The following is a 27,299-nucleotide window of genomic DNA, read 5'->3' on the forward strand; positions in this document are numbered from 1 at the left end:
ACTTTTGCTAGCCAACATTTCCCATCCTCCCAGTGCCCCTAAACTGCCTTCCCTATCCACTAGGTTAGTATATCTACCTCTGTTTCTGACTCTGAGGAAGGGTCTGGCCATATGGAGGGAATACTGGTAGGTACTAGGTTCCCCTCTGCTATCCAGTCTACCACATCAATCTCTTCCTCTTCAGAGCTGGCAGAAGGTAGGTCTAACAGCTCAGAGTTGCTAAGTACCTCCTTGCCTGGTTCTGGGGCAGGGTATAACACCTCTTCCATAGTTACGGATACTTCCAGCCCTGTCTCTACCCAGTTAGAACAGGGAGGTAAGAGGTCTCCATAGGACCTTTGGGGAAGGTCAAGGGAGTCAATGTGAAGAAGTTTGTCCCCCTGACCATCCAGTGGCATGGAACTGGTAATTTCTTGGTCTTGATTCCAAGAGTGTCCTACAGAAAGCATCTCCCCTTCACTAATCTTAGAGGGCATGACAAGGGGGCTAAAGGGTTCAATTGGCTCTTTGTTCTCACCCACAGGTTCCTTTTCTAATCCAGTTAGCTCTCTGGGCCAGAGTTCCATGCCTGGTAAATACCATCCTTCCCCTTCGATCCAATTCTTCCCTGTTTCTGTCAAGTGATAACTAGGGGTCCTACAGCCCTCAGCTTCAGGACTCTGCAGAGATACTGTAGGTGGCTCAATGTCTGGGCCACATAGCATGAAGTCCAGGATCTCCTCCAGCTCACTGGTGGCAGCAACACTTGTGATTCGGTACTCCTCAGCTTCACAGGGCTGTTCTAGCAGGGCTGTGTCAAATGCATATGGCTCTGTGCTGTCAATATCGAATCCAGGTTCCTTCCCTACCAGCTCTGGACTGGATCCAAACTCAGACTTCACTACTGGGTGGTCTGGGGAGCGACTAGCAGAGAGCAGAATGTCTTGTAGCTTACAGGACACAGGGGAATCCTGACACAGGTCTATTCTAGTAGATGACATTTCCTGCTGGTTAACTGAGGATGGCTGAATTCCTGGAGGCTCTTCTGAGTCTCCAGGTTCTGGGACATGAGGGCTATCTTTAGAGATTTTGAGGGGAGGTTCTTGTACCACTTCCCAGCAGGTCCCATTAACAGTCTTCCTAAGCTTCACTCTCCCAACCTGCCCCTCTTCTGCAGAGTCTAAGTTAGGTGCCCTGACTTCAGGGCTCCATTTCTTACTCCCACCCATTTTTCCAAGACCAGATGGGCTTGAGGTGCTTTGTAGAGGACTAGCTCTCCCTAGTGTGTGCTTGTCCTCTAGCACTTCTTTCTTTATACTCTTTTGTCGCCAAAGACGCCGGCCAGGGGTTGCTGGCACTGAGCTGGATCCACTTAAAATGCTGGAAGGCTTGGATGTACAGACATCAGGTGATGGCTTTGAACGACTCAGCCTGATCTTTCTGGGCAATAGTCGCTTATCCACAGAGGGGTACAAGCTGGGTGGGGAAAGCTCTGTAGGACCAAGGGCAGGGTCACTCTTATTTTCTTTAGATCCCTGACTGTGGCTTGATGGCGAAGAGCTTTCTTCTTCCGGAACTGGGCAGGCTCTGGCCTTCCTCTTGAGCAGAAGAGTGCCAGATAAGTCCCCTGCATTCTGTCGGTTGCTCTTGTCCTGGGGCCCTTCGTCCTTCCCTGGCAACTTCAATCTCACTGCCCCAAGAGGACAAGGAGTCTGGGTAACAGGCAGTGGAGTAGGGCAGTGGCTGGATGCCACCACCCTGGCAGAGATTGGTGCAGCACTTGGAGGTTGTAAGCACTCCCGGTTCAGTCTTCGGCCCTGAGGGGCCTTTACTAACTTCCCACCTTCTAGCTGAAGGGATTCTAGCTCAGATATGCAGAGCTGACGGGCAGCAGAAAGCACATCTTCGGCTTCTTCCAGAGATACTTCCATTTCTGAGGTATACAGGAAGTCCACCAGTTTCCTAAGTGTTGTGATCTTCAGGCCCCCCAGCTCCAGCACCACCTTACAACCCTGAGCTGGCCTCTCCTGCTCCAGGCGCTTTGTGAAGAAGGGGCTGCAGGCAGACAGGATACAGCAATGGGCTGGGACTACCTCACCTGGGGGGAAACCCAAACACTTGGTTATCTCACGCAGGCTGGCATGTTCATGAGCTAAGCACAGATACTACTACTGAAATGTGTTGCCCCTTCTCTCAGTTTCCCTCCATGGAAGTTCAAGGTGCCTTCCTGGATCCTTGAGCTATTACTTAGGTAACTAAAAATCTAGTTTGGACATTACTTTTTTCAAAAAGCCTTCCCCCTTTCTACCCCATGTGTGGGTTTGGTGCTCCTGAACACAGAGATGTATTCTGCAGCTATCATAGATAGCACTTAGCAATCTGTATTGTCCACCTTCACAATGTAAGGACCAGTTGTCTTACTGCAGTATACCTAATGCTTGACAGAGTAGGAGATCAAATACTTGCTGAATAAATTTTTGTGACTCTCACAAATGTAGAAAAATTATAGAAGCTGCTTGTGGTCTAATAGAAAGGGCATGACCTTTGGATATGTACACTCAGAGCTCAATTCTCTCTTGAGCTCTATCTACTGCCTAATATGCAGTGGTCTGTCCTGAGCCACCTTCTCACTTTATGGGCACTTCCTGGGCAATCTCAGTCTCCAATGGCTTCAAATACCAAAGGCTTGCCAATGACACCACCAAAACTGTTTATTTCAAAATAAAGTGTCACATTCACCCAGTTGTTCAAACCTGAGCACTAGACGTTAACCTTTCATTCTTCCTTTTCCCCTACCTACTGCATTTAATCAGTTTTTTTAAAATATATTTTTATTGATTTCAGAGAGGAAGGGGAGAGATAGAAACATCAATGATGAGAATCATTGATCGGCTGCTTCCTTCACACCCCTTACTGGGGATCAAGCCCGCAACCCGGGCACGTGCCCTGATCAGAATCGAACCTGGACCCTTCATTCCACAGGTCAATTCTCTATCCACGGAGCCACACCGACTAGAGCTAAGCATTTTTTTTTAATATATTTTTTATTGATTTTTTTACAGAGAGGAAGGGAGAGAGAGAGAGAGTTAGAAACATCAATGAGAGAGAGACATCGATCAGCTGCCTCCTGTACATCTCCCACTAGGGATGTGCCTGCAACCCAGGCACATGCCCTTGACTGGAATCGAACCCGGGACCTCAGTCCGCAGGCCGACGCTTTACCCACTGAGCCAAACCGGCCTCGGCAGCATTAATTTTTTTAAAGCAAATCGTTTTTGAGTCATTATATGCCAAGTATTATTCTAAGGGTTTTACCAGTATTCATTTAATCTTCACCAGACCCCTATGAAGTAGCTTTGTTATTACAGATGAGTAAATTTTGGCATAGTTAAATAATGTGCCCACAATTATACGGTTAGTAAGTAGCAAAAAAAAGATTTGTACTGGGGGGTGGGGAGTGGGGCTGATTACAGAATCTATACTCTTAACTGCAGGAAGTTTTAAAAAATTCTTTTTAATAGCTCAAAAGCCAGAAATTTCTCTCTACTCATCTTAGTTCAGGCCACTATCCCCTCTCTTCTGGATTACAAAACAGTCTCCTATCTGGGCCCATGAGTAATCCAATAATTCTTACACAGCTTGAGTGCTGTTTCTAAAAGGTATCTGATCATGACCTTAAAACCTATAAATGCAGCCCTGGCCGGTTTGGCTCAGTGGATAGAGCGTCAGCCTGCGGACTGAAGGGCCCCGGGTTCGATTCCAGTCAAGGGCATGTACCTTGGTTGCGGGCACATCCCCAGCGGGGGGTGTGCAGGAGGCAGCTGATCAATGTTTCTAACTCTATCCCTCTCCCTCTCCCTTCCTCTCTATGAAAAATCAATAAAATATATTACAAAACAAAACAAACAAACAAAAAAACACCTATAAATGCAATTCCCAATGTTCTGAGGACAAGACCTACTTCCTTTGTATAACACTTCAGACCCCACATGGCTGCTGCTAATTTCTCTAGTAATATTTCTGGTCACTTCTGTAGTCTGCACTCTAGCTATAAGGAGCCACTCACAAATCACTGGTCACATCTCTAATTCTCTGTGTATTCTGTTCTTTTTGCCTGGGGAAAACCTTTCCTCACTTCCTCCTACTTCTGTTTGTCCGTCAGACCTCACTATAGAGGGTTACTTCTAAGAGAATCTCCCTAATCCCCATTCCCCAAACTCCTCAAACCTGTAAAGGATGCTTCTATATCAGCCAATAGTTACCCCAATATGTTATCAAACTACAAACAAACCCTAACTCACTCCCATGGGAACACCTGTCCTGCCGGCCTCTACCCAAATACACTGGTTATTTGAGTGTCTCCCTTTATATGATTTCCTTTCAAGGAAGGACTTTTATCTTTACATATACTGTATGCCCATGCCAGTATAATGCACTAGCATACAATAGGTAACGTGATACTTTTTTTGTTTATTCTGAATTAAGGAATGAATCCCAACTCTGCACTTATTAAGAGAACAAACAGGCAAGTCACTTAATTCTCTGGGCCTCAATTCATTCACCTTATATATAACATTATTTATTTCACAAGGCTGTTATAAGAGACATACACTGTAGAATATATACTGTGTAAACTGTAGAGTGCTGTACAATATTGGTTGTCAAAATCCTTTTTTATAGCCGAAACCGGTTTGGCTCAGTGGATAGAGCGTCGGCTTGCGGACTGAAGGGTCCCGGGTTCGATTCCGGTCAAGGGCATGTACCTGGGTTGCGGGCGCATCCCCAGTGGGAGATGTGCAGGAGGCAGCTGATCGATGTTTCTCTCTCATCGATGTTTCTGACTATCTCTCTCCCTTCCTCTCTGTAAAAAATCAATAAAATATATTTTTAAAAAAAATCCTTTTTTATAAATGAAACTGAGCTCCAGAGAAATGTAGTTACTTGCCCATTTGTCACTTAGTTACTAAGTAAAAAGCTAGAATGTAAACTGACTCCTAGTATTAGGCCTTTCCCAGGCTCAACCTCATGCTGATTTAACATTTCAAATGTAAAGGGAAGAGGTGGAAATAAGGTATATATACAGGGGTGACCAAAAGCTGGTTTACAATTGTATGCCAAACACAGCTTAGTTTTGTATCATTTATTAGAGTCCTGGTGCATGGATTTGTGCATGGGGGGGAAAAGGGGGACCCTCAGCCTGGCCTGCGCCCTTTTGCAATCCGGGACCCCTCAGGGGATGTAGCAGTGTGCCAAGTGGCAGGCGGCCAGGAAGGAGCCCGAGCCAGGGCTGGGCACCGCTCACGCTCATCCTGGCCTGCTGTACCTGCTGTACCTGCTTGCTGATCAGTAGCACTGCCTCTGAGTCAGGAGAGGCTCCTGCCACTACAGCTGCTCTCACCAGCTGTGAGCCTGCTTTCTGGCAGGAGCACACTGACCACCAAGGGGACAGCTCCTGCATTTCTTCCTGGTGATCAGTGCGTGTCGTAGCGACTGGTCAACCGGTCATTCCAGTCGTTTGGTCATAACGATCGTTTAGGCATATATATATATATATATATATATATATATATATATATATATATTTGTGTTATATATTTTTCTATATGAACAACTGTAAACCTACTTTTGTCTACCTCTGTATTTTAGGTCAAACAACAAAACCAACAATTTGAAGATAAGAATAAAAAAAGCAACAGGTTGGCAAGAAAAAGGGAAAATATGTAATAGTATCATCTAATATATTAAAAGCCCTTTTGTAAGTGCTTTACATGTTAACTAAATATTCACAACCATCCCATTATATTATTCAAGTTTTATAGAATTTCTACACTTAAAGAAACTTTACAATTAATTATTATTTTTTGGTTAATCCTCACCTGAGGGTATTCTTTTTTTTTTTTTTTTTGAGGGTATTCTTCCATTGATCTTTCAGAGAGAGTGGAAAGTAAGGAAAGACAGACAGAAACACATTGATTGGTTGCCTCCTGCATGTGGGCCAGGGAGGAGCCTGCAACCGAGGTACGTGCCCTTGACCAGAATTGAACCTGGGACCCTTTGATCTGCAGGCTGATGCTCTATCCACTCAAACTGGCTAGGGCTAATTTCATTTTTTCAGAGAAAAATGTCTCATTTTCACTCTTGCAAATATAACTGTCCTAGAAAACAAACAGCTCTTTACCAAATAGTTTACAGTGCTCAAAGGCAAGAACACTTTTTCCCCCCTGGTTTTGTCCTCCTCTCCCTGGTTCTAAAGTCTTTTTTATCTTATTCTATGGTGAGTTTTCAATTGAGTCCCCACTACAGTAAGTTCTCAATGTCATTGATAGGTTTTTAGAAACTGCAACTTTAAGCGAAATGACTATAAAGAAACTAATTTTACCATAGGCTAATGATGTAAACAAGAGTTAAGTTTCTAAGCATATTTCTGGTCACAAAAATGTCACCAAGCTATTAAATAAGGAACAACCAAAACACTTACAGTATTAAACATTGTAATGTGAGGTATATGTACAGTTAACAACGATTAATAAAAGCAAGTCAGATAATTATTTTCCAACCTGCTTATTCTACTTTAGGGTTGTAGGTGGCCAAAGTCTATAAGGCAGCTCAAGGCAGGAACCAACCCTGGACAAACACCCTTCCCTTATAGGGTGCACTCACAAACATACTCTTATACCCACTCAGACTGGGACAACTCAGACATGCTAATTCACCTAACAGATACATCGTTGGGATGTGGAAGGAAACTAGTACCTGGGCATTGGGAGAAAGTGCAAAATCCACACCCACAGTGGCCCTATCTAGGAATCAATATTATTTTCCTCATTAATGTAATAAAGCAACATTGAACAAAACAATGTTATTTGAGGACCTGCTGCAGTCTCTTACCTTCTGCCTGCAGAAGGACATCACAGAATACCCCACTCTGTTGCTGGTGATACAGCTGTAGAAAAGCCAATCGGAGGAACCTGGAATTTCTGTATATGATTTTGGGACTGGCAGGAGAACACATGTTGGTCTATTAATAAAACTAGGTTTTCACAGATGAGATTCCTGTGGATGAAAGAACATACATTTCAGAACTATGTTTGTTTATACCTTTTTCTGTCTTTGAAATGGCAGGAAAATTTGAAAGTTGAGGATCCATAATTGTGCCAAGCTATTTCAAGAAAGACTATCATAGTTGTTTCATGAGGGAGATACAAGATAAGTCTCAATTTGAATCTCAGGTAAATAACCTAACTTCTTTGAGTCTCACTTTTCTCCTCTATGATATGGAAATGATAACAGTAGTTACCTCTTAGGGTTGTTTTAAAGATTAAATGAGTCAATGCAGGTAAAATAGCTTAGTACTGTGAGTGCCTGGCACATAACTATCACCCGCAAAATGGTAGCTTTTATCCTTGAACTTTCCTCATTCACAGTACCTATAGTTCTGACTACTCATATTCTTCCTGAGCACCACACTCCAGAGTTACATGGGTATAATCCTCAATTTAACATTTAAGAAATAATATGAATATAAAATTCTCTAGTTTAAGTGTATACATCTTTTTTTCTGAGCTCATTCTACCACACTAACCAGCAGAGGGTGCACTGTAAAGAAAAGCTGCTGGAGTTGGGAACGTCGGGCACAGAAATTAGGACATTACCTAATGGTTCAGATGTTCTTGACTAAAGCGAGCTGGATTCCATTTGGCAAAGAATCTGGTCTTCAGGTTTGTCGTTTGTCAGTCCGGTTGATTACCTGGCTAACAATGGACAAGGATAATTAAGCATTCTACCCCAACCAAAACAAACTGGATACTCTGACTTCAGGCTAACTACATTTCCAGCGTTTTGCCCTGAACCCCTTACACTTACTGCACAGCTGGTGTTCCTCTCCTGGCATGCAGTTTTCTGTCAGGTGGCACTGATGATCCGAAGAGTTAAACTATCAGGACAGAAAAAAGTGAAAAAGTAAATTAAAAAAGGGTAGGTTCAATACCGATCCAGCCGGAGATGCGGGTGGAGGAGGCTGGCAGCTGTTGCAAGGGCCCACACTGAGGCCCTGGGGAAGCTTCCCAACCCGCCAGCTCCCGCCAGCCCCCAGCCCCACCTGCAGTAGGAGTTGCCCCTGCTGTCCTCTCTGTGCTTGCTTCCTCCCAATGTCCAGCCTCGCCACCGGAAGGTTATCCAAGAAAGCAGCACCAGTGGGTGAGTCGCCGTGAGGTTCCTCTCTCCGTCTGTCTGGAACCAAGGGAAACGGAGTTGGCGGAAGAAGCAGGGTTACAGGGAAGGCCCTGCAAAGTGGGCGCCCTGGCCCAACTCCTTTGACGAGAGACTCCGTAGCGCAGAGGTTTCTGGGAATGGAGCGTGGGGATCCCGGAGGCCGGAATTCAGGGTTCACCCTCACCGCCAGCTATGGCCGCGCGGGCTTTGCAGCCTCCGTCTCTCCGGCGTCCTCTTCCTGCGGGGCGCCCTCATGCACTGGGAGGTGGTGACTGTGAGAACCTGTGGCCACGCGCGCCTGGCGCCACGCACCTCGCGCCGCTGCCCTCGCGCACATGCGTCGTAGGGCCGACGTCCTCCCTCCTCCCCAGCTCTCTGGTTTAGTCTGCCGGGATACATCATCCCCATTGGCCGAAGGTTTCTGGGACAGCCAATCACAAGAGGAGGAGCACTTTGGCGGGAGGCTAAGTCTCGAGGTACTTGGGAGCTGGGGGAAGAAGGTCCGCGCGAGAAGAGAAGTGGGGTTGGAGGAATTCTGATGGTAGCCGGCTTCTCCCTCAGCGCCGAGCGCACCCCGAAAACAGGGTCTGGATTCTCCAATTGGGCAGGCCCCAGAACACTTGAAGGAGACTTGCGGCGTCTCCTAGAAGAGGTTGCAAATGGCGGCGGCCCTGTTAAGATCGCTCCAGGCTTAATGGAGGAAATAGTCCCGGTGATGGCTCTCCTCACGTGTCGTCCCGTAATCTCTCAACCAGACATCTCCTCAGGCCAGGATCAAGGTTACTGAGCTACTTTCTGAATTCAAATTTTTCCCAGATTCCACTCCAGCTCCAAATCTTGGCAAACTGCTGACTAGAGAGGGTTGCAGAACTTCCCGTCTGGAGTGGTCTGCGGTGTCCTTTCAGAGGTGGTTTGTTTAGAACACTTCCTGACTGGAAACAGCTGTTTTCAGGGATGATATGAAAAATTAAATGATCTCAAGTTTGTAAACATTTAGCGAGAATGCCAACCCACGTTGTCAACCTGGACAGTGGGTCCTTGCCCTGTGTGTGCTAGGCCCGATTCCTAGCTTCGGTTAGATGTCACCGGATGGCCAGCGCTGTTTGAAAGTGGATGAACCCAAAGCCATTGATGACAAAGTGAGATGAATTAAAACGGAGCAGTCCCTGCTGAGGCCAACTGGAGGCAGAAAAGGAAGTCGCCTAAGAGAAGGGGACAAGCCGTGGAGGGGTGAGTAGTAAGTACAGTACGCTCAAATATGTCTTGATTGATATCTAATACTTTCTCAAAAAAGGATTTGAGGTAGTTGAACTATTGGGGAGAGGGGGTGGTTGAGTATTTCCAAGTCAGGTAATATTTTCCCTAGTTTGAGGCTTCTGCTCTTTTTTAAAAAAAATATATATTTTATTGCCGAAACCGGTTTGGCTCAGGGGATAGAGCGTCGGCCTGCGGACTGAAAGGTCCCAGGTTCGATTTCGGTCGGGGGCATGTACCTGGGTTGCGGGCACATCCCCAGTAGGAGGTGTGCAGGAGGCAGCTGATCGATGTTTCTAACTCTCTATCTCTCTCCCTTCCTCTCTGTAAAAAATCAATAAAATATATTAAAAAAATATATATTTTATTGATTTTTTACAGAAAGGAAGGGAGAAGGATAGAGAGCTAGAAACTTCCATCAGCTGCCTCCTGCACCCCCCCCCCCCCCCCCACTGGGAACGTGCCCCGTGCCCGCAGCCAAGGTACATGCCCTTTACTGGAATCGAACCTGGGACCCTGCAGTCCGCAGGCCGAGGTTCTATTCACTGAGTCAAACGGTCAGGGCACGGCTTTTGCTCTGAAGATAGAAAAAGAAAGGAGAACAGGAGACATTTTTGGTTGCAGTTGTCAGTTGTCCTATTTTGAAGAGGAAACAATTCTTGAAAGGACATAAAACTTAATAGAAGGGCCCTAGCCGGTTTGGCTCAGTGGATAGAGCGTCAGCCTGCGGACTGAATGCTTCCAGGCCTTGGTTGCCGGCACATCCCCAGTAGGGGTGTGCAGGAGGCAGCTAATCGATGCTTCTCTCTCATCCAATGTTTTTGACTCTCTGTCCCTCTCCCTTCCTCTCTGTAGAAGATCAGTAAAATATATTTTTAAAAAAAACTTAATAGAAGAATAGATTTTATTTATTTATTTTTAAAATATATTTTATTGATTTTTTTACATAGAGGAAGGGAGAGAGATAGAGAGCCAGAAACATTAATGAGAGAGAAACATCGATCAGCTGCCTCCTGCACACCCCCCACTGGGGAAATGCCCGCAACCCAGGTACATGCCCTTGACTGGAATCGAACCTGGGAGCCCTCAGTCCGCAGGCCGATGCTCTATCCACTGAGCCAAACCGGTTTCAGCAGAAGAAGAAGAATAGAATTTAGATCAGCATGCGGATACACAAAAAAGCAAGCAAGCCAAAAAAAAAAAAAAAGAGGAAACAGACAGAAGTCAGAACAATATTTGTTTATGGCATCTGTTCGTGTGGAATCAGGATGGGATTAAGCAGTGGAATACTAGTACAGTTTTAGGTGATTCTATGGAGTTCTATAACAAAAATGTAAATATTCTACCCCCCTCACGAGTACAGTATCCTATTATCAGGATTAGTAGAGAGACTCACTTCTTGATGTTTTAAAAATCCAATACCATTATCGTTAAATTATGTATTAGTAGAATTTTTAAAGGGAATGTTAAATGGCCATCCTACCTAGAGCGTCAAAAATGACGAACTTTGGATGGTAATGTGTAGCCACCAGAGGGTAGAAAGGGGTAAAAATATTTTGTTTTCTTCTGTACAGGTAGCCAGTGTTTTTTTTGGAATTGATTTTTTTCTTCTTGGCATTTATAGTTTTAGTCTATGTTATTTTTTTAAAATATATTTTTACTGAATGTAGAGAGGAAGGGATAGAAACTTTAAGGATGAGAGAGCATCATCAGTCAGCTGCCTTATGCATGCCCCCTACTGGGGATCAAGCCAGCAACCTGGGCATGTGCCCCAACTGGGAATTGAACTAGGCAGGACTTCCTCCACTGGGCAACACTGGCTGGGCTATTTTATTTTATTTTTAATTTTTAAAAATATGTTTTTATTGATTTCAGAGAGGAAGGGAGAGGGAGAGGGAGAGAGAGATAGAAACATCAATGATGAGAGAGAATCATTGATTGGCTGCCTCTTGCATGCCCCTGGGGATCGAGCCCACAACCCATGCATGTGCCCTTGACCAGAATGGTACCCGAGACTCTTCAGTCTGCAGGCCAACGCTCTATCCACTGAGCCAAACCAGCTAGGGCATTTTAGTCTGTTTTAGAAGTAGAGTCATTACAGCATAGCACTCTAGCATAGCATGCTGCACCGTATATGGAGAATTTTTTTAAAATGTATATTTGTATTGATTTCAGAGAGGAAGGGAGAGAGAAATAGAAACATCAATGATGAGAATCACTGATCGGCTGCCTCCTGCACGCCCCCTACTGGGGATTGAGCCTACAACCCAGGCATGTGTTCTTGACCTGAATTAAACCCGGGACCTTTCAGTCTTCAGGCCGACGTTCTATCCACAGAGCCAAACAAACTAGGGCTGCACCATATAAGAATTTTAATATTTATTTTTATTTTATTTATTTAAAAATTTCTTTATTAAGGTATTACATATGTGTCCTTACCCCCCCCCCCCATTGCCCCCCGACCCCCTTTAATATTTATTTTTAAAATACAATTTTATTTCCCAGTTCTTCTCTAATCTTTCACCATTTAATGTTATCTTGTGTTTCTTTTTTTTTTTTTTTTAATATATTTTATTGGTCTTTACAGAGAGGAAGGGAGAGGGATAGAGAGTTAGAAACATAAATCAGCTGCCTCCTGCACACTCCCTACTGGGGATGTGCCGGCAACCAAGGTACATGCCCTTGACCGGAATCGAACCTGGGACCCTTGGGTCCGCAGGCCGATGCTCTATCCACTGAGCCAAACCAGTTAGGGCTATCTTGTGTTTCTTTATGTGTTAAGTAAGTGGTGACAGTTATGGGTGGGAAAGTTAAACTGGGAGAGTTATAAAACTGACCACTGAATGTAATATTCCATGATACAGAAAAATAAAAGAAAGAAAGAAAGAAGGGGGGAAAACACAAACAAAAAACAACACTATCTCTAAACATATCCTCAATCCATTGACTTCTCTCCATTTTTACTGCTACCACTGTAGTGAACTGCTTATCACCATCACTTGACCTTCAAACTAATTTCCTTGCTTTCACTTTTGTTCCCTTTTTAATCCATTTGTCACATAGATAACCTGAACTTTTAAAAAATGTGAGTTAGAACTTACATTCTGCTGTTTAAAACCCTCACAGACTTTCCCCTAGAATAAAATAAAAACTACTTTCTCTAACCTATAGGAACCCTTCATGTTCTGATTCCTGCTTACCCCTCCCTCCTCATTTGCAACAACTCTGCTGGATCCAGTGTGTTTCAACCCCACACTTTAAAGCTTTGGCATTAGTAGTTATCATTGCTTATATCTTCTCGTGGTTGGCTGCTTCTTACCATTCAGATTTCAACTTAAATGTCACCTCTCCAGGGAGTTTGTCCCTGACATACAATCTAAAACAGACCACAAGCCCTAGCCAGTTTGGCTCAGAAGATAGAGCATCAGCCTGTGGACCAAAGGGTCCTGGGTTCAATTCCAGTCAAGGGCGCATACCTGGTTGCAGGCTCCTCCCTGGCCCGGGCCCTGCATGGGGCTCATGCAGGAGGCAGCCAATTGATGTGCTTCTCTCACATTGATATTTCTCTCTGTCTTTTCCTCTCTCTTCCACTCTCTCTAAAAATCAATGTAAAAATATCCTTGGGGGAGGATTTAAAACACAAAAAAAGTAAAAAAATAAAACAGACCACAAGTCACCTGGCTCGTTTTGCTCAGTGGTTGAACATTGACCCACGACTGTTTGATTCCTGGTTGGGTCACATGCCTGGGTTTTGAGCTTGATCCCCAGTAGGGGGCATGCAGGAAGCAGCAGATCTATGATTCTCTCTCTTCCTCTCTTTGAAATCAATAAAAAATATTTAAGACAGGCCAAAAGTCATTCTCATCAGACTCTGAAATCTCTGTATAATCTTCCATCTGGCACCTTACTTATTAATCTTTCTCCCTCGCTAGAATATAAGCTTACTGAGAGCAGGAAATGTGTCTATCTCATTATTCTTGACATTTACTGGCTCACAGTAGGTGCTTAAAATAATTAGAACTAGTCTTTTTATTTTTTATAAATTGAGTGTAAACAGTTTTTCCTTAGCGCATATTAATCCTTGAGACGCTTTATTTGAAGATAGCTGTTTCAGATTACTTTACATTGTAATAACTTTTTCACCATTGAGTTATCTTTTAAAATGTTTTATATATAATTATATATATATTTTAAAAATATATTTTTATTGATTTCAGAGAGGAAGAGAGAGGGAGAGAGATAGAAACATCAATTATGGGAGAGGATCGTTGATTGGCTGCCTCCTGCAAGTCCCTCTTTGAGGATAGAGCCTATAACCTGGGGATGTGCCCTGACCAGGAATCGAACTGTGACCTTCTGGCTCATAGTTCGACGCTCAACCACTGAGCCACACCAGCTGGGCTATATTTTGAATATAATCTACAAATACATTAATGTTGTCCAGGATTACATAAGTAGTAAGCCAAGAGACTTTATTCACTCATTCATCTGTTGCTATAAGGCTGAGCTCTTGGGATATACCAGTACTAGAAAGACACTGTTCATGCCTTCATGGAACTTATCTTCTGGTGGGAGAAGACAGGAAAACACACACACACACACACACACGAAAAGGGAAGGCAAAGCACTTGCAAGTTGTTAGTGGTGGTGTGAGGGAAACAAGACCAATCCATTTCTAGAAAATAATACAATATTTAGAATATGGTTCTGATCTAGCAACCCATGAAATCAGCAAACATTTCTGTGCTGATTGCTTTCCTTTGGCAATTACCTTTGGCTTTTGAACTTGCTGTGGAGGAGCAGGAATAGATGGAAAGTAGAGTTAGAAGATGTGATAAGGTAATAAATAGGAGATGAATCGCCAAAACTGGTTTGGCTCAGTGGATAGAGCGTCGGCCTGCGGACTGAAAGGTCCCGGGTTCGATTCCGGTCAGGGGCATGTGCCTGGGTTGCGGGCACGTCCCCGGTGGGAGATGTGCAGGAGGCGGCTGATCGATGTTTCTAACTCTCTGTCTCTCTCCCTTCCTCTCTGTAAAAAATCAATAAAATATATATAAAAAAATAGGAGATGAATCTTAGATAATGAGAGCTAAAGTCTGTTCGTTCTATCTAGTTTGTTTAAAGCCCATCAAACAAGTGCTTGTGATGCCTGTTTGGTCTTCTAGCACTTCTCAGGCGTTCTTTTGGACACTTTAGACCAAATATGAGGGTCTATGGGACTATAGATCAAACATGGGGTGAATAATGGTTAACAACATATTAAAATAACTCAGAAAAAGAATACCTGTATAATCCTTTTTACTTTCTAGGACAAGTGTAATAGGAGAATGTATGAGCTAGAAGCTTGAAATTCACAAAGAAAGCTAATTTTCTTGATGTGAGACTTTTCCTTACACATGCTGTTATCTTCTGTAAATATATTGCTTGTTTGTTGGATTCCATTTATTCTGTCCCTCAAACCCACATTATTTTAATTTGGGGACAAATGGGAAGACAGTGATTTTCCTCAACAATCCAGTGGATTCAGTAGTTGAAAGTGTAGACATTAAGAATTGTTTAAGTCCAGGCATTTATTTTTTTCTAATTAGCTCTAATGAAGTTAAACCAAAATAATGAATCTGCGAGTTTACCTCAGATATCCTCTATCATCCCGATCACCATATAATAGTTCTATTTTTAGGATTTCTCTCTCCCTTGCTTCCTTTGGGAAAAAAATGCTTTGGGGTAGAAAGCAACAAATCAAATAGCAGCAGGCAAATAAAATCAGCTCTTTTTCCTCACCCGGAAAGGAAGGGAGAGAGAGCAAGAGCCACACCCTCAAAGAGAACCGACTCTTAGGCATGCCCTTCTATAAAGCTCTGTTCCTTTGGGCCCCCAGAGCCCTGCGGTAACTCCTCCGATATTATACGGTTTCCACTTTAAATATAAATATATATATAAAACTTCCCCATTTCTCTCCTCCTCTCTTTCCTTTTTTTTTTTTTAATTTCCTATAATGAAGTTTCCTATTGGATAAAATCTGCTCCCTGATTTATGCCTGGCTCCTATTGGAAGTTCTCAGGGACTGACATCACTTAGGAAAGCGAGGGGGTAGGGCTGCCAGATCAGTTTGTCACCACCCAGGCTCCCTAGCCTTTGGCTGGGTGCAACTTCCATTTTAGGTGTTGGATCTGAGGGAAAAAAAAGAGGGAGAGAAAGAAGACCAGGAAAGATACTGAAAGGAGGAAGAGGTGGCGAAAAAAATCAACTACCTTGCTGGATTTGTCTTTCTCAACACATTGACGAAGCCTTGGGTTTCTTTCTTAAAGGACTGGTTTACAGAAGTCCACATTTGAGGTGTGTGCCTTTTAAAAAAAATGTGTATTCAGACGGGTGAAGGAGGATAACCCAAATCGAATTTTTGCCTTACGGTAACCAGAGGGAATTTAAAAACGAGAGATTCTGCTATGCTGACGGGTAACTTTTAAGCAATTATTAATTTTTCTTCTTACTTTGGGGAATTTTATTATATTTTTAAAAGGTAAAATATTCAAGATTCAGAAACAACTTCTAGGTCTCTCTGATAGAGATGAATAGATTCAGAGGGGGTGAGAGCAACTCCAAAAGTTTACATTTTGGTGTGTTCTTTGATTTTATATATTTTTTTGGATTAAGCTTACAAACTTGTGCTTTCAGAGACCAAACCAAAGGTTGGGTTTCTTTTTTTTGGCATTTTGCGTGTGAGTTGGGAAAGGAATTTGGGTCGGAAGCTGGTTATACATATGCTACCTCATGTGTTTCAAAACTTTTCTTTCCCTTTTATCATTAGATTTGTGGAAGTGGAAAGTTGCTGGGGGCTTTGCAGCTTAAACGGTGGTGTTTTTCTCCCACAGAGAGTTTGAACGGCCCAGATCGGTTTCAGCCCAGCTATTCCTGGGTGGATCCCTCTTTTACTTTCCAGGTGTGGTGGGTGGGAGCCTCATTCTCCTGCTAGACGTTGCCTCCCTGCTTTGCCTTATAAAAGAAAACAGATGGGTCCATGTTAACTGAATTGTAATCCCCTTTTCTTCTAAAACTACCTTTGATGGCAAAGATTTGTGGAGGTGTTGTATTTTCAGTCTGTAAATACGATAGCATTTGGTGTATGTGCTGAAAGGGATTAGGAAATCTTAATCATGCTTTTTTTTAGTTCACCTGAGTAAAGTGGCAACACACCTGAAAATATTTTCAGCTTTATGCTCTCTTAAAGGGCCATGGATTAAATAAGGCTAGGCTAAGAGAAAACACTAATGTTGTACATACAAACTTTAGTGTTTAGAATGGATTTGAGAAAGCACAAGGGGAATTCTTATTTTAAACCAAACTGAAAGTTCTTTTTTGGAGGTAAGTTTTTGTTTGCTGTGAAATCAGAAATCTGTAAGAGCTAAAGGCCCATGACTGTGCTTTCAAATCTTATATTTAGTCTTAAGATTTGTTTGTTTTTGCAGATACGTTCTTGTAAAAAATACTGATTCTAGATAATTATATAGCCAACTCATCAGTAGCTGAAACCTGAGTGTTCTCTTCCTTCTCTCGTTGAAAATGCGAATCAGTCTGAAAATTATAGCTGGATTAAGTGCTGCCCTAATTGTAACAAGATGGGCCTTAATATGTAAGCTGCTCATTAGCTTTAAACTGATATGTCTATAACCTCTGATTTCTTGTGCCCCCCCCCCATTCTTTTTAGACTATAGTACTTCCTTGTATTTCTTTTCTAGAACTGAGAGTATTTTTTGCAAGATGATTTCATCCTTATGAGGTTGTGGCTTCATAGGAAACAACTTTGTTCTGCCTTTTAATATAATCTGCAAGGGCTACAGTAAGATTTTTCATGCCTGGATCTCATAATTATAGCAAGTGCAGTTAAAAAGAAAGAAAAAAGACAATGTCTGTAATCTGTTGGGCTCTAGTTCTTATTTGATATTTTCCAATTTCTCTTTCAAATGTTCTCTGTTTTTGACTCCAGCCTAGGGAGGTTTCTTGGTGGATCTTTGAAGGGTTGGTCATATTGCTGCCAGAGTGTCGGTTTCCTACTCAACCTTTAGGGGGAGGGAGGAGGGAATCTGAAGGAGTACAAAGGCAGTTTGAAAATAGGTTCTGGATGACTGAATGGTGGTGATTTGGGTCCAGCTTTAAATACTGGGCTTTGTGTGGCTGCAGTGAGCATCCTAGTTAACTGTCGTCCAGGACTATTTCCACGAACTGAGGCATTGTTTTAACTGGTATGTACTATAGAGCCTTTTGGATGATAAAATGGAAGATTGTCTTTTACCTCACCTCTACTGGTTCTTTCAGGAAATATAATAAGGGGTACGAATAAGTAAATCTTTAGATTTTTGTTTTGCTCATCATTTTGGTTTTGGGATAAAAAATGACAAGTAAGTATGAGTTATGCAGATTTTTCTTTCCTTGTTTGACTCCCATGTACTGTTGGTTTCTTTGTTATATGACTAAGGTATAATCTGTGTTCCAGGTGAGGGTTTCTTGTGGGTGGTTAGAATTGTAGTGCCTTTCTTAGGGTTTCAATTATGGAGAGTCAGAGGGGCTAGAACATGTTCTCTCAGCTATTATAAGAATTGGGACTATTGGAAATCTTTAAAAAAAAGCTCCCAGTAATTGCAATTTATCCTTAAGTTTATGAGGTAGTTCTCTTTAGGGATGGGTGCAAATAAATTAAGCATAGATCACTATTCAATTGGAATAAAAAATTATTAGCTCTGTATAATTTATTGCTTTCTATTTTGGTATCTGATGGCCCCCTTATTAAATGCCAGCCCCTCTCCCTCTCTTGTTTTTTTCTCGTGGTGCTAAGCATTTTGCATAAACTATTTACTTAATTTCCCACAACAACTGTTTTTGTTTTCTTAAAGGATTTGAGCCTCAGAGAAGCTGAGGTTTGCTGGAAATTTCACTGCCTGTTAGTGGCCAAGACCAGGATTAAACCCTGGCCTGACTACCTACCAAGTCCACAGACTTAACCACTATGCACTGCCATTCTCCAGAGAGAATAGAAAAAAGAGCCAGAACTAAAATCAGCCTTTGCTAAAGGAAAGGGTGTTTCATCTTGCAGAGGGTCAGTCCTCACTTAGATTTCTTACTCCTCCCTATTGGAATAACATATGTAAAAAATCCACTTTCCATAAAGCAATGGAGAAGTGGGTATGCTATTATTTCAATCTTTAGAACAGGGATCTTTCCATATGCACACCATTGCTGTCCTTTCTTAAACTTACTGGAAATGCCTCAAAGTTCATTGATTATCAATGAAATGTCTTCCAGGGAATTTTCAGGCATGTGGTTTGGAATGATACTGCCAATTTGCAGGACAGAGGCTTATAGTGGGTAGTTCAAATGTTATCACACTGTATTAAAATTGTCTATTTACTTTTGTCTTTCCTTCTAGAGTATGAGCTGCTTGAATGTAGGTATTATCTTATCACTGAGGTATTCAGTAAGCCTTGTTTAAATAAGGATCTTGATGGAAAGAGTGAGGGACCTTTGTGGGGAAGGCTGAAAGGAAGTTGAGATAGGAAGCAATACCACCTAGATTAATAAAATTGAAATGTAATTTTGAAACTTTTACTCTAATCTGTAGTTTCAATTTCAACCTTTGAGTCATCTCCCACATTCCATTTTTTAAGTAAAGTTTCTTTAAATATTGAAGATTTAAAATTTAAATTTTTCTTTAATTCTGTTTCTTTCCTGGGAAAGCAGTCCAAAGAATAGTATAAAGAAGTAGGGTCGCCCTGGCCAGTTTTGCTCAGTGGATAAGGTGTTGGCCTGTGGACTGAAGGGTCCTGGGCTAGGTTCTGATCAAGGGCACATGCCTGGGTTGTGGGCTTGGTCCCCAGTAGGGGGCGTGCAGAAGGCATCTGATCAGTGATTCTCTCTCATCATTGCTGTTTCTATCTCTCTCTCTCTCTCTGTTTCCCTTCCTCTCTGAAATCAATAAAAATAATACATGAAAAAAAACAGTAAGGGTCTTCATCAGTTCATTTCATAATGTAGACAGCTGCTAACTTCAATCATTGAAATCTTAATGTAGCCACTTCTAGGGGATAGGAACTGGTTACCTTAAACATATTAGGCCAGCATCAGGGGAATATTGCTTTCAGCCATGTCAGAAGTGAGTGGTTTTTATATTTGTTGATAAGAACATAAAAAGATTGGGATGATAGTTTGAACATTAGTGTTTCAACGGAATTGTGTTTGGATATCACTGTATTGTTGGCCACTGCTTCCACCATGAAACTTCAGGAGATTTTGTTCACAAAGTGTATTGGGAAGTTTATGAGTTTAAGAACCCAAATTTTCATGTATAATTTAGAATAATAGTAACAAGAAACTTGCCTAAAGGAATGAATTGTAGGTAATCAGTGGGTGATTTCATGTTCTCTCCTCTCGCAAAAGGGGTTAAATGCCATGAGAAGCTGAAGTAGGATTACTCTGCCCAATGCAGCTGCCTTCGAGGTTTCTAATAGAGAGCATTGAGATAGTCTGGCAGGGAGATTGTAAGGAGGGGAAAACAACTGTTCAGGTTAGAACTAAGCTAAGGGAAATAAGGGCATGGATTTATTTGTATTTAGTTATGTTGTATAATGTATTTTTGGAAATACTTTTTCTCTCTAATTCTACTTAGAATTGTATATTGTTGATTATTAAATATTAAGCATTGAGAACATGGCCCACATTTACTATTCCGGTTTAGGGACAGTGTTCCCCATTTTTAGGGCCACTTCTCCAGTGAGTCCTTCAGTCTGATTCGAATAGTGTGGGCAATTTGGATCAGGCATGGAGTGGGGATATTATAAGGATCCAGAGTTTTCTTTATTTTAAAGCTGCCTTTAAACAGGTAATTTGGGCATTACTTTCACAAAACATGTCCCATTATACGATGATAAAAGTAAATTTTTAACTTTTCTAAATTTTATTTTAAAAAAAATATATTTTATTGATTTTTTTACAGAGAGGAAGGGAGAGGGATAGAGAGAAACATCGATGAGAGAGAAACATCGATCAGCTGCCTCCTGCACACCTCCCACTGGGGATGTGATGTGCCCGCAACCAAGGTACATGCCCTTGACCGGAATCGAACCTGGGACCTTTCAGTCCACAGGCTGATGCTCTATCCACTGAGCCAAACCGGTCAGGGCAATTTTTAACTTTTAATTTTGAAAAAATTTCAGACTTAAAGTTGCAAGAATAGCACAATAATTCCTATATACTCTTCTTTCATTTAGACATCATTGTTAACATTTGCCACAGAGGCTTTACTTTTCTCTATTTTTTGATCAATATGCTAATCAAACAGGAACTTTCCAATCTGAGAGTTCCATAAATATGGAGAGGCAAGGCAGCATAGCATAGTAGGTAAGAGCATGGATGCTGGAGCCAGACTGCCAGGGTTCAAATGTTGCTCTGCCACTTATTGGCCATGTAATATTGGGTAAGCTGTTTAATTGCTCTATGCCTTGGTCTCTTTGTCTGTAAAATGAGGACAATATTAACCATAGCATAGGATTGTTGTGACCATCAGATGATTTAATATATTTAAAATTCATAGAACAGTTCCCAGCTCATGTTAATATCTTGTAAGTGCTTGCTATTAGAATGGATGCTTTAAATGAACTCAAACATAATTTGTCTGTTGGAATAAATGCCCTTTAAGGTCTCTTAAGACCTGAGACTTTGTGGTAGATATAGATGCTTATATTAGAGAATAAATGGACTTCCTGGATGGATAAGCTAACTTTTTTTAATGGGAAAAAGTATCTTTAGTAATAGGCAAGTTTGGGAGTGGTGTGGATGTGGTTGTTCAAAATAAGCGTGTTGTGGGGACGGATAGATAACTTTTAATGAAGTAAAGTGAGGTGTGAGTGGGAAAAGAAAAACAGGTGGCAAAGCTTGAATATCTTGCAGTAATTTCTTCAGAGACTTGGATGCTTTAGTAAAAAAAAAGAAGGAAAAGCAGTACAAGTGTCTCTCATCATTTTGTATCTATAAGAGACAGAACTCCAGCATCCTAGGGTAAACTTTAATTTTGGCAGAGAATGGATTGAAAAAGCTTAGTTTTGGTTTATTACTCTTGACTTTGAATCAGATTCTTTACCTTGAAGTCTCACTTGTTCAACTAGGATTTTCAAGGATAACATTGCATTATGAGTGGTTGTACAGGAAACAGTTACATAGAAATGAAGGCAGCTTTTACTATCCCTTTTCTTGAGATAAACCTCCCTCTCTTATGTTTAAGAAACATTCTCTATTTCAGTCTTTATTTATGGACATTAATAAAACTGAGACATGTAGCAATTTTGAGTTCATCAATGCTTCCTGTGAGAAGTGTGCTTCTTTTTAAAAAAATTTTTTTTTTATTGATTTCAGAGAGGAAGAGAGAGGGAAAGAGAGATAGAAACATCAACGATGAGGGAGAATCATTGATCAGTTGCCTCCTGCACGCCCCCTACCGGGGATTTAGCCCACAACCCGGGCATGTGCCCTGACTGGGAATTGAACCGTGACCTCCAGGTTCATAGGTCAACACTCAATTACTGAGCCATGCCAGCCGAGCAAGAAGTGTGCTTGTTAAGAAAGAGGTCTACTCATGTATGGAACTTGAGGCCTGGTGCATGAAATTTGTGCATGTGGGGGGGGGGTGTCCCTCAGCCTGGCCTGCATCCTCTCACAATCTGGGGCCTCTCGGATAGGGTCCCTAGGCCTGGCTGGCGATCAGGGCCATCTATGCAGTGCTGGCCCCTTGCCCCCCGCCACTAGTTGCTTCCCTCTGCTGGTGACAGGAGTAGGGTGTGATTACTTGGCTGGCCTCAGCCTCCCTCTGCAGGGCGATCAATCACGGGGCCTCCAGATCGATTGCATCGCAGAGAAAGGCCCCCCCCTACCCAGCTGGGGCTCCACTACCGGTTGCCACGCAGAGGGTGACCAGGGCCTCTCTCTTTGGGGCGATCAATCGTGGAGGTCCCCCCCCCCCCACCCCCCCCATCGATCACCCTGCAGAGGGTGGCCTGGGCCTCCCTCTGCGGAGTGATCGTGGGGCAATGGCGGGACCCTCCTGACCAATCACATGGCACCTGCCTTGGCTGGTCTGGCGCCAGTGCGTGTCATAGCATGGTCATCCGGAAGGTTGTTCTGCTCTTCGGTTGTTTGGCCAATTTGCATATTACACCTTTATTATTATAGATCGTCAAACTGTGGCCTGTGGAAAATATATGTATTAGATGCAGCCGTGTTTGGAAACTTCTAGGTTTCTTCCAGCCTACAGTTTTCCTTCCTTTCCTTCATATTAAGTAACCCATAAAACTAGTGTTCTGAATAGTATTTAAACTAATTTCGATTGGTATTCATAGCTTTCTGTCAAACTCCCCCACCCAGCTCTGCACATTTTTAACCAACGGTTGATTTTCCTAGTTTTCTCCTTTTGGTTGCTTTCCTGTTCTCTGGTGTCTCCCTTTCCCTGCCCTATTTATTTTCCCTTTAGGTTGTTGGTCTTTATGGCTGTTGCTTTGCCTCACTAACAATATGGGAAAAGTTTCTGATTCTTATTATAAATAAACTAGAGGCCCGGTGCACAAAAATTTGTGCACTCGTGGGGCCATCCCTCAGCCCAGCCTGTGCCCTCTCGCAGTCTAAGATCCCTTGGGGGATGTCCACCTGCTGGCTTAGGCCCGCTCCATAGGGGGGGATTGGGCCTAAGCTGGCAGTCAGACATCCTTCTGGCAGCCCGGAAGCCCTCGGGGGATGTCCACTTGCCAGTGGGGAGCAGGCCTAAGCTGCAGTCGGACATCCTTAGCGCTGCTGAGGAGGCCAGAGAGGCTCCCACCACCACCGCTGTACTGACAGCCATCAGCATGGCTTGTGGCTGAGCAGAGCTCCCCCTGTGGGAGTGCATTGACCATCAGGGGACAGCTCTTGCATTGAGTGTCTGTCCCCTGGTGGTCAGTGTGTGTCATAGTGACCAGTGATTCCCAGTTGTTATGCCGTTAGGGTCAATTTGCATATTGTCCTTTTATTATATAGGATTGTACTCATGTGCTAAAGGTACAAATATTAGGCTACTGCTTCTGGTTTATTTCAGTTAGATCTAGATTAGGATTAATTGTTGTCATCTCAGAAGATTGATCTCTTTTAGTAAGAGATCAAAAATTTAGATTAGTTTTTATCTTTTCCATTTTCAATCTCATCCACATTTGCTAGTTAATTACTCATTTTGGTTAATTTGACAGTACAGCAAATGAAATTTACTTTTTCCAGAGTAAATGTCAGGTTTGTGTGTGCTTCCCATGTTGTTCTATATTGGAATACAGTAGCATATTTAGAGGTTTTTGTGGAGTAAAAAGATTTTTGTTTTAGGGAGCTTGTATTTTAAGAAACTAAAATATATTCTGATAGTTGTGGACATAGGACATTGTTATAGAAACTAGGTCAACTTTTCAATACCTTTATCAAAGCACCTACAGTTCATTGCAAGTGAAATAAATCTCATTGAAATAAAGTAGCTGGTGTATATTCAGCACACTTTTAAAATAGAGTAGTCTATTTTAAAGGAGAAGTTGGTGCCAATCTGATTTCTTTCCACTGTTTCTTTGTTGGAATGGGAGTTCTATAACCCCTCTGCTGTTCTCTTCTCCATTGACTACTTTGTTAAATCAGGGCAGAGTTGGCTATTTGAATGTCTACCTTCCTGAAGGTCAGCCAAATCTGCAGGTGAAGCTACAGGAGACCCCAATTGATAGGCCTAAGATAATGAGAAAAAAAGGTTATAGCACAAAAATGAAGCAAAGTTGATTTTTTTTTTTTAATTTAGCTGTTTGTTTTCATTAAAAAAGTAAAACATTCTTCATTCAAAGGAAATTTGAGAATTTGCTATATGCTGGACTAAACAGTAAGTATACTTACCAAATACTCACAGAACTTATATTATAGTTGAAAGAGACAGATAAATAAGCAACAAATACATATTATGTTATTGAGAAAAAATAAAGTAGAATATGTAGGGTGCTGAATAAGTGCAAGGAGGGATGTGAGGTTTTTTAATAGTGTGGTCAGGGAAGGCCTCACTTAAAGGTATGTTTGAGAGAGATCTAGATGTAATTAGGGTGGAGTCATGTAGATAAGAGTAGAAAGTACAAAGGCCCTGAGGCTCGTTTTTACCAGCCAGCAAGAGAGATGGGAGAACTGGACCTATACAGAGAGGCACCATTGGAGTGTGTTGAGGGGGAAGAAGAGGGTAATAGAGGACCTCATCATTCACTGTACAGTACAAAGAAAGTTGTCTTCTCACTTCAGATCTCGTAGACAATAGCTGTTAACCTTTGTGTATTTGTAAGGAGTTTAGGCAACATTTGACTTAACTGCCATCTTTGTCCCATTGCAGAAGTTCAATTGAGTATAGTCAGCAAATAATTTGCAGAGTAGCAGATTTTGCATAGGTTGATGACCCTTGTCTAGGAGAATAATAGTAGGGCAATGACTTAGAATAAGCCTGTCTGTATTTGGGAAGTGAGATCAAAATTTTCTTCCCTAGAGAAATATATTTCTCCACCTTCTTACCTCCATAGTCAATTTTCTGTGAACAGGAGAAGTAATAACCTAAATTCGGCACAGTTCCCTTTTGAGTACATTTGTTGGTTTGGTTTTTGTGCTTTTGACCAAATATTATGCCTGCCCTACTTACCTGTTTTCCTTTGCTTATTTGACCAAAAAAACTCTAGTTTTGCCAAAGTCTAATCATTGGGATTTAATGACTTTCAGGGACCATTTTATAGATTACCATATCCATATTTCTGTCTTGCACATTGGGGTAGATGATCATTCCTGATAACTAACTGTATGTCTTTTTCCCCTTTCCATATGTATGTTTAAGCAATAAAGATTATTAAAGCATATACTGAATTACTTGGCCTGGTATACTTTGGTAAGATGGAAGAAGCACCAATTAGTGATGTCCTGTGGTAACCCCATACGGGAAAGTAAAAGGATTTCTGATTACCAGAGTACTTGTGTCTTGAATCATCCATTCTTACTTTCCCTCTGTAGATTTCTGGTTTAGCTAGTCTGTCCCCCAGTGATGGAAGTCTCTGTCTCCCTCTCTTGTTTGGAGTTTAGCTTGACCTTATTTAACCTCTGTTCTTCCCTTTAATTATACCTATCTAGTTGTCATCTGTTACTTAATATCATCATTGGGAGATGACCTCAATCATGAAACATTTTTTCCCCCTTCTATTTCCTTTTCCTATGGTCAGGTAACTGTATCATCTTGCATAGGAATTATTCTAGGCAATCAGAGATTTCCCCAAATATTTTTACAAATACATTTTTATGGATTTTGAGAGAGAGAGCGAAAGGGAGAGGGAAAGAGAGATAGAAACATCAACTGCCTGGATTGAGTCCACAACTCAGGGATGTGCCCTGACCCCCTGACTGAGTGTAGAACTGGTGACTTCTTGGTTCATGGATCAGCACTTAACCACTGATTCACATTGTCTGGGCTCCCCCAAATTTTGAAGTTGCTTCAAAGTAACTGCTTGATATGTATTATGTCTACATTTGTAGATGTTTTTAGTTGTCTTGAAAGAATCTTATTCAATGCCATTCTTCTTTCCTAAATCTTTAGTGACACATACTACCTTGTTGGAAATATTTCTCTTTATGGTTTTTCTAAAAATGTTTTGCCACTCACTTAATCTTACTCAAACCAGAAGTTAAAATAACTTACTTGGATATGTGTCAGGGGTAACACTTGAATCCAGAGATTTTGATTATTTCTATTACTAGAGGCCTGGTGCACAAATTTGTGCATGGGTGGGGTCTGGCTGGCCTGCCCCTATGGGGGCTCATCGGGCCAGGCTGGCGGGTGGGAGAGGCCATGGGTGTTTGGCCGGCTGGCCTGTTCCCGATCGAGGTGTTGGGGGCTGATCGGGGGCCGGGCTGGCCAGGGGGTCGGGTGGGGGGGCAACCAGGGCCCAGATCAGGTGGGTTGGCTGCTGCAGTGCGCATCTTAGCCACCGGTTGTTCTGGTCATTCTGGTCGTTCAACCATTCTGGTTGCTGGGCTTTTATATATATAGATATTGTCAAAAGGCTAGAATTATCTAGGATCTTAAATGCTAGATTTAGGACTTTTGGGTTTCTTTTGGGATGGAATGTTGAACTGATCCAATCTTTCAAAAAGTGGCACAGTTCTTTGTTCCTTGGAGGAAAGCTAAGCTAAGACATTTTAAAATTAATCTTTTTGCCCAATCTGCAATGTAAATAGGGATCCAGGGTAGCAACTCAGAATTCCAAAGGGAGACAGTTCTTTCTAGGTTCTGAGTCTAGAATATAGGATTTAAGATTGTGTTATTCCATCTATCCTTATATTTAAATCCATGCTTTCAGGTTTGAGGACCACAAAACCTAAACATTTGAGTTAAGCAACATATCTATGTGATTTCTCAGGTGAGTGGTCATTAATTAGTATGAGAAGTAGAGAAGAATAGCTCATGGTAGTGGACATGGTGAGCAAGTGGCTAATCTCAAGTTTTCTACCACGCTATCCTATACTGTTTTGGAATTACAGATGTCACCACCTGATTTGGGGGTTATGCCAGCACTCTTGGACTTGCCTGTTAGGGGAAGGGAAACTTTAAGATAATCTTCATTTCCCCTCTCCATTTTGAAATTGTGGAACAAGTCAGGAGAGGATGTTAACATTGAAACTCAACTGGACAATTTGTTTAAAATTCAACAGGAAGGGCCAATGTTACTTCCTGTCTGTAAAGGAAGTTCTGACTTCCTTCCCTTCCTCCTTGGCTAACTCTGGTCAACTTAGAATGTGGGTGTGGA

The 27,299-nt window shown here is 42.1% G+C and overlaps 2 protein-coding genes across 2 annotated transcripts in view; one reads left to right on the forward strand and one right to left on the reverse strand.

Annotated features, from left to right (window-relative positions):
* Nucleotides 1–59: 59 nt before the first annotated feature.
* BTBD18 (BTB domain containing 18) lies at nt 60–7,148 on the reverse strand (the record flags this gene model as incomplete). Its single annotated transcript, XM_081100066.1, has 2 exons — nt 6,868–7,148; nt 60–2,077 (listed from the first exon to the last, which is right to left on the reverse strand). Exons 1-2 carry the CDS (start codon nt 6,989–6,991, stop codon nt 60–62), a joined length of 2,142 nt encoding a protein of 713 aa, XP_080956192.1. The 5' UTR covers nt 6,992–7,148.
* Nucleotides 7,149–15,618: 8,470 nt separating this feature from the next.
* CTNND1 (catenin delta 1) overlaps nt 15,619–27,299 on the forward strand; it is a 48,409-nt gene continuing 36,728 nt past the window's right edge. The window contains exon 1 of the mRNA XM_081099932.1: nt 15,619–15,780. The gene's annotated coding sequence lies outside the window, so the exon portion shown is untranslated. The remainder of the gene's footprint in view (nt 15,781–27,299) is intronic.

This window comes from Myotis nattereri (genome assembly GCF_964212035.1).
Source record: "Myotis nattereri genome assembly, chromosome: 9".
In the NCBI taxonomy this organism is placed as follows: Eukaryota; Metazoa; Chordata; class Mammalia; order Chiroptera; family Vespertilionidae; genus Myotis; species Myotis nattereri.